General features: G+C 43.6%; 1 protein-coding gene across 1 annotated transcript; it reads right to left on the bottom strand.

The window, feature by feature from the left end:
- Window positions 1–5,456: 5,456 nt before the first annotated feature.
- On the bottom strand, window positions 5,457–13,081 carry LOC143806006 (uncharacterized). The gene is made up of 2 exons (XM_077285886.1): window positions 12,884–13,081; window positions 5,457–9,125 (listed from the first exon to the last, which is right to left on the bottom strand). Exons 1-2 carry the CDS (start codon window positions 12,956–12,958, stop codon window positions 8,175–8,177), a joined length of 1,026 nt encoding a protein of 341 aa, XP_077142001.1. The 5' UTR covers window positions 12,959–13,081; the 3' UTR covers window positions 5,457–8,174.
- Between the last annotated feature and the right edge of the window lie 208 nt (window positions 13,082–13,289).

Genomic DNA, 13,289 nt, shown 5'->3' with positions numbered 1-13,289 from the left:
TGTCACGAGAAAACAATGTCAGAATCGCCAAGATCCGTTGAAGCGTTCCAGAGTTATAACCTCATAAAGGGACAGTGGTCAGAATTGTAAAAATTGGCACGGTCATTAACGTGCAAACCACCCTTGGGGGTGAAGGGGTTAAACATTCCAAAAATTCATGTGAAACACCTGAAGGGTTAATAAACTTCTTGAATGTGGTTTTGAGCACCTTGAGGGGTGCAGTTTTTAGAATGGTGTCACACTTGGTTATTTTCTATCATATAGACCCCTCAAAATGACTTCAAATGAGATGTGGTCCCTAAAAAAAAATGGTGTTGTAAAAATGAGAAATTTCTGGTCAAATTTTAACCCTTATAACTCCCTAACAAAAAAAATTTTGGTTCCAAAATTGTGCTGATGTAAAGTAGACATGTGGGAAATGTTATTTATTAAGTATTTTGCGTAACATATGTCTGATTTAAGGGCATAAAAATTCAAAGTTGGAAAATTGCGAAATTTTCAAAATTTTCGCCAAATTTCCGTTTTTTTCACAAATAAACGCAAGTTATATAGAATAAATTTTACCACTAACATGAAGTACAATATGTCACGAGAAAACAATGTCAGAATCGCCAAGATCCGTCAAAGCGTTCCAGAGTTATAGCCTCATAAAGGGACAGTGGTCAGAATTGTAAAAATTGGCCCGGTCATTAACGTGCAAACCACCCTCGGGGCTTAAGGGGTTAAGGACCACCGGACCCGGCCCGAGTACCCCACGGCCCTAGCGGGTGCTCCACGATGCATGTGGGGAGCGCCAAACTGGGAACGTGTTCAGACTTTTGTTTAGAAGTCACTGCATTATCAGTCCTGAGTACTATGCTGCCATCTAGTGGCGACAGGTGTGAAAGTCCCAATCGGATTATAAAAGAAAAGAAAAAAAAAAAAAAAAAAAATCAAACCACCACACTATTTGCAGCACTTTTCTATAAGATAGAAACGGAAAATCAGGCCACATTGTTTTTCATGCTTTATTGGGGGCATTTTGGGTGTCGGTATGTAGACTGTATGTGAGGGTTTATAAAATCACCCACTTTCCAGACTACAGTCTTTCCTTAGGTCAAAACCGCTCTGACTCCAATGATTCTAAAAGAATTGCTTGATGCTCAGATGGCCAATGAGAACACCATACTTGTCACTTTAGGCAGTTTAGTTAGTAATTTTACCTCAAAAACTGGGGTGAAACGCCTGCAGTCGCAGAGGTCGCAATGGCTTTTTGGGCCTGTGAGGGTGAGTGGTCCTCCAGTGCCAGCACAGCAGGGGAGCAGAGGACTGCAAGTATAAGGGTAGGTGCCCACAACCAGGAACTGCAGGACAATGATCCAAAACACACCAGCAAGTCCACCTCTGAACGGCTTAAGAAAAACAAAATTAGGACTTTGGAGTGTCCTAGTCCTGACCTTAATCCGATTGAGATGCTATGCCATGACCTTAAAAAGGCGATTCATGCTCGGAAACCCTTCAATGTGGCTGAATTACAATTCTGCAAAGATGAGTGGACAAAATTCCTCCAGAGCGTTGTAAAAGACTGATTGCCAGATATCGTAAACACTTGATTGCAGTTGTTGCTCCTAAGGGTGGCCCAAACAATTAGGTTTAGGCCAGAATCACTTTTTCACACAGGACCCTGTAGGTTTGGATTTCTTTTCAACAGGTGTGCTGCCACACGTCTCTCAGCAATAAGGAACGCACCTCAGGGTCCTGCATGTGGCACTGGCTTCTCTGCGCGAGCACTGTACTCTGCTTAGCCGGGTGGGTGGCGCTCTGCACACTCACTGGCTTAATGACACGTACGCAAAAGTTCTGCCGCGGCTCAACTCCACGCTGTCTCTCACACTGCGGAGAGCGCCGCACACTTGCCTCTGCTCTTGCGGCCGGCGGGAAACATTTCTTTCCACACGCTTCCTGTACACTGCCCGGCTTAGCCATGTACCCTCTCCCCGGGTCATAGGACCTGTCCGGTCTCTCATTCTTTCCCCCCGGCAACACTCGACGCAGCCTCGACAGTTCCGGACCCGGCCTGACGCGGGTACCCGCAGCCCGATCTTCCTTCATACACAGATATACATACACTAGGATGGGTGAGAGGAGGAGGAGGGCGGCCTAGGTCAAATCTTGCACTGGGGCCAATCAGACTGTAGTTACATTGTTGCTCACATTATAGTCTAGTTCAGGTCAAGAGAACACCGCTGGCCCTTGGCTTGGTCTCTGTCCCAGTATGGGCCTTGTGGCTTCCCAGTTTCTCAGGCTAAACCTCTGCCATTAAGCTTCTGACACTACCACAGTACCCACCGCTTCATGGATAAAAACTACTTCTCTGGGGCTCAGCCATCACCTCACTCCAATTCCATCCCTCCTCTTCCTGAGAGGACGCGGGGGGGTCACTGGATACTCTCTGTGGCCGCACTCCTCTCACTGTACCACTGCTACCCCATCTTACTTCATGCAGCTTGAGCACCACCACAACCAGTCCCATGTTGTATCCAATCAGTTCTGAGATGTGCACAAAATATCAGGCCGCATTCAGATTTCTGTTTCACTTGTTCAGGTTCTCTTTTTGCACTCTAAGGCCCCTTTCACACAGTTTTTTGCCATCAGTCGCAATCCGATGATTTTTGAAAAAAAAAAATGGATCCAGCGACTGATGCTGCCGGATCCGTTTTTTTCTCATAGACTTGTATTAGCGACGGATGGCCTCACGTTTCATCCGTCATTCGCCGAAAATTGTTTGTCCAGCGGCCAGAGACTATGGACAAAGTAACATTTTTTGTGTCCGTTGATCTGTTGCCGTCTGTTAGAATAGAAGCCTATGGGTGCCAGATCCGTCAAATAACGGAATCCGGCGACAGAATGTGTTGTTTTTTGTTTTTTTTTTTAACTGAGCATGCTCTGATGTTATTAGGATCCTTTAGTTGGAGCAGCTAGTCGGATCCGGCGAAAAACTGATCCGTCGCATCAGTTTTTCACAATCTGCGACAAATCTATTTTTTTTTTTTTTCATAATACGATGGATTGCGACTGATGCCAAAAAAAACTGATGTGTGAAAGCAGCCGGCAAAAACAAAAACAATTAGGAGAGTTTTTCTTTTTACCCTTATCAAGACAATATTGCACATTTAGGACTCTGGTGCCCTGACAGCCTCAGATAGCTTGTTGCATCTTGACGCTGTCAGTTTTTTACTGACATTTTGCTGTCCAAGGCTTGAGAAACATCCATCAGATTTGTTTTTTGTTGCAAGCGACCAAACAGCTGCATAAAACAAACACATAACAGGGGCTGAAATCCAGCCTGACCACTCCTAAGGCATCTCAGGCCTTGGCTAATGGTGAACTGTACATATGCAATGGGTCAAGCAGAACAAAAGGACTGTTTTGCATACTTGTAATTGCCCTCCATTATTTCTTTATCTAGATTACTAGAGGGCTGGACCTCCACCAAAAGTATGTCACCAACCCCAGGTGACAATGGATATATACGGGGATTAAAATATTCCCTGGGTTCCTTTGCTGATGGGGGCTATGATAATACACAGGACACCCCCCCCCCAATCCACAGTGGCCCTTCATTTCCATAGGACTGGAGAGAAAACACCACAGGAGTTAGAGAAACAAAGGGATTACATGTGTGGACCTCACAGTAAAGTGTGATAAACAGGCCTGAGGCCCAGGGGGAAGGGACTTCAGCTCTGCAGACCCATCATCCCCAGGCCTTCCCAAGCACCTTATTTTCACAATAGCCCCCTAACAATAGGCTAAGTGAAGGGTTAGCAAAAAAAAAAAAAAAGTTCTGTACATTTGCATTTTTTGGGGGTGGGTGGCAGGAAGCGAGGGGGGCCATTACTCTGGGACAGATGTTTGCTGCCTGTCCTGGCACCACTAGGATATTGTCTACAAATACTGCAGGCAGAGGATTGGGGTGGGAGTTTAAAGCTCTGGATCACCCCCTCCCCCAGCCATTTAACCATTTCATCTTGAGGCCATGAATACTGAGGTGCTGCAGAAAGCCTTGCACACCTAGAATAACTTTTCTAACGTTTCTATACATTTCAGAGATCAGCAACTTTTTTTTTTTATATTAAGAAAACCTAAGCAGGCAAGCTTCAATTGCCCCCAAATAGGGCTCCTCGGGCCAATTGTGGTGCTGGAGTCTGTTTGGACTGTTTTTTTTTGTCATATTATAGGGGTAAGAATCAGACAAGACTTAGTCTGGAATTTGGGTTTCTCATTGCCCCCAGTGTATCTGCCTTTACCAACGCGTGACAGAACGACCGGTGGTGCGGAGCTCACCGATACCAGCATGGTCCTGTAACAGAAGTCAGTTCATGACATGACATTTCTTTCTCCACCTGCAAGTGATATTGAGAAATGGAAGGAACCACAGCCAAAGTGGAGACCCTGTAATGTTACAGAGCGGGGGCAAGTGCTGAGGAGCAGAGGGCACAAAAGTCACTACTGCTTAGCTGGCTCCATATCTGCAGAGTCCAGACCTCCTCTGGTTTAACATCAGTACAAATATTGCGTCTCAGCCGGGACCTTCATGCCTGAGAAGCTGCATGCAGCCGTACATCACCAAGCACAATGCAGAGTGTCGGATGGAGTGGTGTAAAGCTGTCACCACTGGACTCTTGAGGAAACATGTTCTGTGCAGTGACGGATCACACTTCTCTATCTGGCATTTGATGGAAGAGTCTGGGTGTGGTGACCGCCAGGATAACGTTACCCCCTGACTGCATTGTACATTTTTGTTTGGGAGGGATGATGCTATGGACTTGTTATCAGGGACTGGTCTTTGCCTTAGTGCCAGAGAAGGGAAACCTTTATGCTTTCGTACAAGACATTGTGGACAATTCTAGATTCCAATTCTGTGGAAACTTCTGTTCCCCATGAAAGTCCCCAGAGAACAAAGTCCGTAAAGACCTTGTTGGGAGAAGTTTGCTAGAACATGACCGGCCGCTCAAAGCCTGAATCTTAACTCCATCCAACACCTTTGGTCTTAATCATACAGGAGACGGAGAGCAGCACATGGCTTCGGAAGGTAACAGGACAGATGATGCCACCTTTTTCATGTTGAACTTGAAACATGCCCCAAACAACCACTATAGCTCTGGTGGAAAAATTACCATGTTCTCCAAAACCAAACTCATTACGTAGTGGTAGCCCCACTGCTGGAGCAAATTTAGTTTTTTCCTTAGAAGGGAGAATCACCACAAAGTGACTCTTCGGACTGCCTAGATCACCCGTTTTAGTGCACCTTTCCAGCTACTTTTTTTTTTTATCATCTTTGCCTTGACAGCTTTGCAGGAGCCGGAAAATGGTAGAGAAGGACGAACATGGACAAGTCGGTGGAAAGGTGAACTGAACGATTAGTTTGAATAGTCATTTTGTGTTGAGTTTCTATACCCTGTGTAATATACAGCTGCAACAAGTCCTCCATAGTCATTGCTCTGGCTAGAAGGTGGCTGTACACATACTGACATTCGCGAGACTTACGACTTAATATTTTCTATTTTTTTAATCTGCAGTACGCTGCCATAATGTCCTGCCCAAGTCCGAGTCTTAAAACCGGCACATATAATGCTGTTTGGACCACCAGAGAGGCGGTCAGAGTGCCAACAAGAGTCTACAATTGCGCAAAACTTCCCTAAACCAAAAAGTAACACGGCACACAATGTATATTAACATAATTGGTTTATTTAATCATTAAAATTAGTAAACTAGGCAAATTAAATGAAAATAAATTATCAAGTGGTATCCAAAATGAATTACAGTAAAAAAAATAAATAAAAAGAAACCAATAAGTTACAATAAAATATTAAGAAAAATTGCATCACTGCCAACACAGAACGACAGCTCCATTATATTATACTGTCATTTAAATTAAATTTCAGGTTCACGGGCAAAAACCAGAACTTTACAAATAAATTAGAATAAGATTAAATATTTGGTCTCGTTCTTAACTTCCAAGCAAGGCTTTCCAGAAGCCCGGTGGTTGGTCACCACGCCCCCTTCTGTAGGGACACTAGGACAAAAGCCCTTCAGGAAAATTTAAGTTATTAGATATTGAACGGAATAAATTAATGGTTTACTTTTAGCAGCTGGAACAATCCCCCTCCTAATATTATGCACAAACATATCCATCATGGTGCAAGATTATGGTCTCCAAGGCGTTCTTCATCACAAGGAACATCCTCCTCTGATTTAGAAACCAGTACTCCTCAACAATAGACCTCATGTAGTCCACCAAAACATTATAGTTTGGGGATATCCCATAGGACTGATGTTAAAATCCTGAAACCATGACCTGGTTTAGGTATTTATGGACTGGAACAGAGGTTAGAGGGTTTCACTTGAGGTGGAGATCCATGATCAGGGACCCAAAAGAAAGCCATTACTGTTAACGTAGAGAGCAGATTAGTATCTAAGGATTTCTTTAATGCTCCACGGGTGATTTCAGATGGGGAGATATAACTTTTCTAGTGAAATATTTAAAGACACGGCTTGCTGAGATTCCGTGAGGATTAGTGTAGCTACTTTTGAGTTGCTCAGATTTCCATCAGTGGACATCACCCCCACCAAAGCAAACGTCATGACAAAATCCCTTTTTTAATTGGTTTTCCCTATTAATAGGTGAAATAAATATAACTTATGATCACTACTGGGCCCCCCACTGTTCCCCAAAATAAGGGGGTCCCATGCTGTGATTGCAGCCTTAGTGTGCATCTACATCACAACCAGGGACTATGGTGGATATAGACATGATGCATCTGTAGATACAGACTGAGATCGATGCCTTAAAAAAATATTATAATAAAAATAAAGAAATTAAATATTACCAAAATAAGAAAAAAAACAAAAAAAAAAAAAACCACAAAATAAAACCAACACAATAAAGTTTCTTTTTTGTTTCACCAGAAATTGTTACCGAATTTAAGCTTTAAAATCTAAAAGAAAACAAGACACCATCTGATAGTAGAAAGTGCTTGGGTTGGAAGTTTACTTTTTTTTTTTTTTTAGATGACATAGGTAATCCTTCACAAAAAAAAAAAAAATGGAATGAAACGAAGGTTCATTGACAATTAGTGGCACCACTCATGTTCCATGGTGCTCCTAAGATCTACCCAACTGATCTAGAAGACAAATGTTGACTACACGTAGGGAGGTCCAAGTACAATAAATAATGAGAATACTTTGAGAACCAACCTTTGAAGTTCTAGAAATGATAAAAGGTCAACAGAGTAATATTTCTGAGGTCATCTACGATGCCAAGAAGTTTGTCCATCCATTTAGATGAAGAACCAAATTTGATTGTTCTCTACTACTTTAGTCATCCTATGAAATACTAGTAGTTGATATTTGGGTAATCGATCAATAAACGCTGGGTCATTCTTGATGTACCTTTTAGAAAACAAGCACAGACATCTTAAGAAAAAAAAGCCCTCTAAGAAATATCAAGGCTCCAACAACCTGGAATGGCTGGTCTCAGCACGCTATTAAATGACCGCTAAACAGGTGGCATATAGGCAGTTTAGTGATCAAAGGCCATGATTACTCCATGTAAACTAGCCATGAGGGTTGTTTCACAGACTTAATCAAAAGCAGCAGTAATTCTTGCCAGAAGTGGAATGAATGGTCACTAAAAAGGTTGGTAAAATTATGTCCTTTTCTGCTGTATCCACTTTGGTTTGGCTCAAAAAATTATCCCCCCCTCCAAAAAAAAAAAAAAAAAGAGAAAAAAGAAAGCCTTGTGTGAAAGCACCCAGAACTGTGACCATTGGTTAAAAAAGTCACATTTTCTACCAATAATCTTTGGACCTTTTAAAAACTCATTTTCAGCTTTTTTTGGTTCATAATTACCACAGTCCCTTGTATTAGTGGCCAGTAGTGCACACCCTTGTCCTAGTAGGACAACTGGATGGACCCATTTCTCAAAATCTCCATTCCCCTTAGAGGTTACAAATTAGTACATTCTAACAAGTACGTCTGAGTCAAGACTTGTCCCAACTAGAAGAACATAGTCTAAGGCATTCTCAAATACCAAAGTCAGATTCTAGACCGCCGTTCTCATCCGAGCGCTCAATATCAATAGACAGTCAATAAAGCCAGCTGATCACAAAGCCCAAGAGAAACCTGAAGGCCGATTAGTCCGAAAGGAGACTGAAAATCGGAAGACGTTTTGCTTCCTGAGAGTTACCAGAAGCAGATGTTGATTCTTCTACCTTTTCAGATTGTTGTGAGGAATCCCATTTCTCTGCCATCTTCGGATCTTCTTGTGGTACCCAGGGAGAGGCCTGCAACTGAAGACTATCTACCAAAGGGTTCTGCACAGTTGAGTGAGGTGGAGACACTGTCACAAAAAATGGTAGATTTAGTGGGACCGGAGAGGTAGGTAAGGAGCCAGAGCCAACGCTGGCAAATGGGTTAAGAGTTGGGCTCACTGGGCTAGGAGAGAAGGGAGATAAGGAAGTGAGTGAAGAAGCAAAGGAGGCGGAGAGAAGGGACACAGAAGAGGACGACGAAGAAGACGATGATGACGATGGTATTCCAGAGCAGCTGACGCTTTGTCTCAGGAGGTGAGGACGGTGCCCCTTGGAGTTGGTGTTGAACCTCTGTTCCTCGGCATTGTGGATGAAGTGACAACGTGACCCATACGGACAGAAACCAATGGTGTGATAAGTTCGGCACAGCTCTGTCTTGTACTTAGGATGGCGATTCAGTCCCCGCAGCTCTCCAGCCCCGTGAGCAAACTGACACTTTGAGCCGTATTTGCAGGAACCGCTCTCATGAAAAGTGCGACACAGCTCGGTCTTGTATCGGGATGCAGGTGGTCTCGAAGCAGGCGGAGACATTTTGGTTTCCTCAATCATGCTAACGGAGCGGTCTGCTTGAAAAGGGATAAGTCTTTGGGCATTTGAAGAGGGCAGCTCGGAATCCCGACTCCAAGGGCTTTGTAGAGGCCATACAGCAGAATCTGTCAAGAGTTCCTGGTCATTTGGGTCTTCGTTGAGGTTAACGGGACAGGAAGAGTGTGTACTTGACTGCTCCTTCCCAGGACTTTCCATGTTTACCCCCGCCAGCAGGGATACAAAATCCTATAAAAGATGAAAACAGAACAAAAAAAAGTTTAATGTTGACTTTTGGGATCCAAAAATTTAGCAGTGATCTAGACTAACCTTATGGGAATTGAATAGGATGGATCCATGACAAGAACCTACCAATCTATGGCTGGCCCAGTTCAGTGATCCTGGAAGCCAAAACTCAAAAAAGAAGCACAAAGGCAGGTCCCTAGTGGACCAATATTACAACACCAAGAAGGTAGATGAGGTCTTCAAGGGGTATTCTCATGACGAAAGAAACCCCCATCCACAGTATAGGGAATAACTTTCCGATCACTGAGGGTCCAACCAGTGATCCTGAGAACTGGAGCCATGAAAAGCACCATGTGAGTGGAGCAGTGGTTGATTATGAGCAGTGCCGCTCCATTCATTCCTAATGGGAGCACGCCGAGCATTTCACTTGGCGGATCTTGAGCAGTCCCGTTAGAATGAAAGGAGTGGCAAATCAAGCACCGAATCATTCACATAGGGCTCTTCAGAACCAGATTTCTCAAGACCGCTGGGAAGGCCCAGTCGTCAGAATGTCATCCTCTACCCCATGGGTAAGGGATGATGTTCAAATCTGAAGAAACCCTTTAAGAAAACCTGCAGCCGGAAGTTGACCAGGCGCTGCAGATATAAAATGCCAAGTGTGCGTTCACACGGAGTTTCTGGTTCAGAAACACACACAAAAAAAAATAATTTTTTTTTAAAAACCTAACACTTTGAATTTATACTAGAATCCTGCCTAAGGGTCTGTGCACACGTCACATTTATTCTCTGCAGTTGTCACAAAGCCTGAAGGATTTCCTAGCTCCAGCAAAATGCATGAGATTCCTGAGGTTTCATGCACACGCTGCTTATTTTCTTCCTTGCAGATTTAAACCTGCAGCTTGTAAAATTCTTTCTATAAATTTTGCTGCAGATTTCACCCGTAATGAACAGGAAGGAATCAAGAAATTCCTGGCAAAAAAAAAAAAAAAAAAGTGTCAAAAATGCACATATCTTAGGCTACGTTCACATTTGCGGTGTGCGCCGCAGCGTCGCCGCCGCAACGCACAGCGCAAATGTGAACACATGCACAACGCAGCTTTTTGCGCCGCATGCGTCCTTTTTTTCATTGATTTTGGACGCAGCAAAAATGCAACTTGCTGCGTCCTCCGCGACCCGACGCGGGCGCCGCAGGGACGCATGCGGCGCAAAAAGCAAGTGCACCGCATGTCCATGCGCCCCCATGTTAAATATAGGGGCGCATGATGCATGCGGCGCCGCTGCGGCGCCCGCCGCTGCGGCGGGCGCCGCTAATGTGAACGTAGCCTTATGCGGTGTTTTTTCTGCCAACATCAGTATTTGCAGCCAAGTCTCAGGGTATGTGCACACGCTGCGGATTTTTCCGCAGCGGATTTGCAAAATCCGCAGTGCAAAACCACTGCGGTTTTCACTGCGGATTTTATTGCGGTTTTACAACTGCACTTTCCTATTGGTGCAGGTGTAAAACCGCTGCAGAATCCGCACAAAGAATTGACATGCTGCGAAAAATAATCCGCTGCGGTTTTTTTTTTCCGCAGCATGTGCACAGCGGGTTTTTTTTCCCCATAGGTTTACATGGTACTGTAAACTTAGGGAAAACTGCTGCGGATCCGCAGCAAAATCCGCAGTGTGTGCACATACCCTTAAGAATCTGCACCTAAACATTAAAGTATGAACTAGGCCTTAGGACCAAAGTAATAATGACAGGGCCCGTTCACACTTGGATATTTTTCAGACTTGACTCCCCCCCCCCCCCCCCACCCATTTTTTTTTGTTTCTGCAGATATTGCTTTTTGCCTATCCAGTATTGAGGTGTGAATAAGGGAAATTTCCAAACACACGAGCCAAACGCTGCAGTTGAAAAGCCACTGGAAGACACGGTTTTATGGAGGTTTTTCCATGTTGTGGTCTTTGAAGCTAGGAGTAAAGGGGCATTTACATGATTATCGTGAACAAGGAGTTTTCCTAGGAACACTCGGATACCGATACGCTGCGTGTGAGCATAGCCCTAGGGTATGAGCGCAGGTTAAGAATGTGAGGCAGAAACTTATGCATTTCGGGAAGGAAAAAAAAAAAATGCAGCTGCAAAGCCGAATTTTTGCTGCAGATCCCCCCCCCCCCCCAGCTCACTAGTAGGAGTGAAATCACTGAAAGGATTGGCGCTGCAGATTTAAGCCTGCAAATCACAGATAAGCAGCTGTGTGCACAAGATGTCAGGATTCTCACTCAGATGGAATCAGGAAACTATACATTGGGTGACAAGTCTGCAGAAAAAAAAAAAAAAAAAAAAAAAAAAACACAAGCAGAACCTGCTTTTTTGCATCAAGTTTCTTACTGCCAAGAGCAGATTTTGCAGCAGAAAAAAAACAATGCAGCAAAAACGCAATGTGTGAACACAGCCATAGGCTATGTGCACACGATGCGGATTTGCTGCAGATCCGCAGCGGATTTTTCCGCGCAGAACCGCACTGTGATGTACAGTACAATGTAAATCAATGGGTAAAAAAAAAAAAAAAGTTGTGCGGAAAAACCAGTGCGGAATTGCTGCGGGTTTCAAAGAAGTGCATGTCACTTTTGTGCAGATCTGCAGCGTTTCTGCACCCCTCCATGATAAAAATCCGCAGTGGCAAAAACTGCAGAAAATCCGCACAAAATCTGCATCAATTCCGTGGCAAATCCGCAGCTGTGGATTCTGCCAGGAGATGCGGATTTTGTGCAGAAAATTCTGCACCACATTTCCTACGTGTGCACATACAGTTCCAGCAAAGATTTCAGAACACTTTGTGACCGAATTGCTGCATTTTTGAAGATGGCAGCGGGTCACTTCTTTCAAGGTTTATTTGCACCCATAGAAAGAGTAAGTGAAGAAGAAAAAAAAAAAAAACCGCAGCAAAACATGCAGGGATCAGATTTTGTTGCTTTTTTTGGTACAAAAACCTTAAGGAAGTTGAATAATCTGTAAGCTGTCCTGAGTTCTGGTAATGCACCAGGTTAGTGCATTACCAATAGTATTGGTTACATGGGACTGCAGATTCTGGAACTTCTAACTTCCTGTTTTTTGGCAACAAACCCTGATAAACATTACAGAGCTTGATACAAAGAATCCTCCAGTCACTCCCAAAGCCTCAGCCAAACTTATGGACTTGCTACCAAACAGAGGAATCTCCTACCCTCACTTTTTTTTTTTACTTTTTTTTTCTAGCTAAAACCTGCTCCTTTGGCAGAAAAAAAACAAAAAAACAAAACAAAAAAAAAAAACAAAACAGGTTTTGCTGCATTTTTGGTGTAGATCAGGTTTCATTTGTTTCCAGTACATGTTTAAATAAAGTCAGCTTCATTCACCAAAACACTGTGAAACTAACTTTTTTTTTAATTTTTAAAATTTTTTGGAGCACTCTCCAAATCAAAAACTCCTAGGTTTTTGAACTCTGAGGCATTGATTTAAAAAAAAAATAAAAAAAATAAAAATCAAAGAATGGGGGTTGACATACTAAATTCTTAAACCCTCTCCTAGAGAGGTGGTAAAAAGAAGATCCCACTCAGTGCAGTCTATGGACACAATGGAGTCACAGTTTTAGGAGTCTGAACAGAAAATAAACTAATAAAAAAAAAAAATCAGAAGAGTTCCAGTGACATTGCACTAATTACATAACACACACATTAAGGCTCATTGTCAGACATTTTAAGCATGTAACATGTGTCTGGGGCATGTGCTCCTGCTTTACCTTGGGGAGGTCTGTGTCCAGCTCGGGGAAGGGGCTGAGCATGCTGGAGGGCATGCTAACAGGTCGTGCTGGCATGAGAGGTCTGGAGAGCCCTTATATCACTTCCACCTCGTGTTCTGCACAAAACCCAAATGTTTGTAATCAGGGCAGATGGTGAGACCCTCAGGTTCCGCCTCTGCCAGTCCCACCCACACATCCACACTATCCAGGATCACTACACACAAAAAAAGTTCCTTCCCCAAACTTTCCCCTTCCTCCTCCTCCTCCTCCTCCTCAGCTCAGGACTTCCCAAGATGAGAGGTCTCAGCAGCTCTCTACAAATCTTAGTGTATGTTCACACAGGGAGTTTTTTTTTTTTTGCCAGTAGTTTTTGAAACTGAAATTTTCCAACTCTCCAAATCAAAAC

Source organism: Ranitomeya variabilis, chromosome 2, assembly GCF_051348905.1.
Source record: "Ranitomeya variabilis isolate aRanVar5 chromosome 2, aRanVar5.hap1, whole genome shotgun sequence".
Lineage (NCBI taxonomy): Eukaryota > Metazoa > Chordata > Amphibia > Anura > Dendrobatidae > Ranitomeya > Ranitomeya variabilis.
Note: the sequence above shows the minus strand (reverse complement) of the source record. Positions and strands in the feature narration are given on the sequence as shown.

Bases quoted from the DNA above. Each gene is read 5' to 3' on its own strand.
- LOC143806006 (XM_077285886.1), bottom strand. From the start codon at position 12,958: ATGCCAGCACGACCTGTTAGCATGCCCTCCAGCATGCTCAGCCCCTTC. The intron at 9,126-12,883 runs GTAAAGCAGGAG...CATCTTTTATAG, and splicing joins TGGACACAGACCTCCCCAAG to GATTTTGTATCCCTGCTGGC.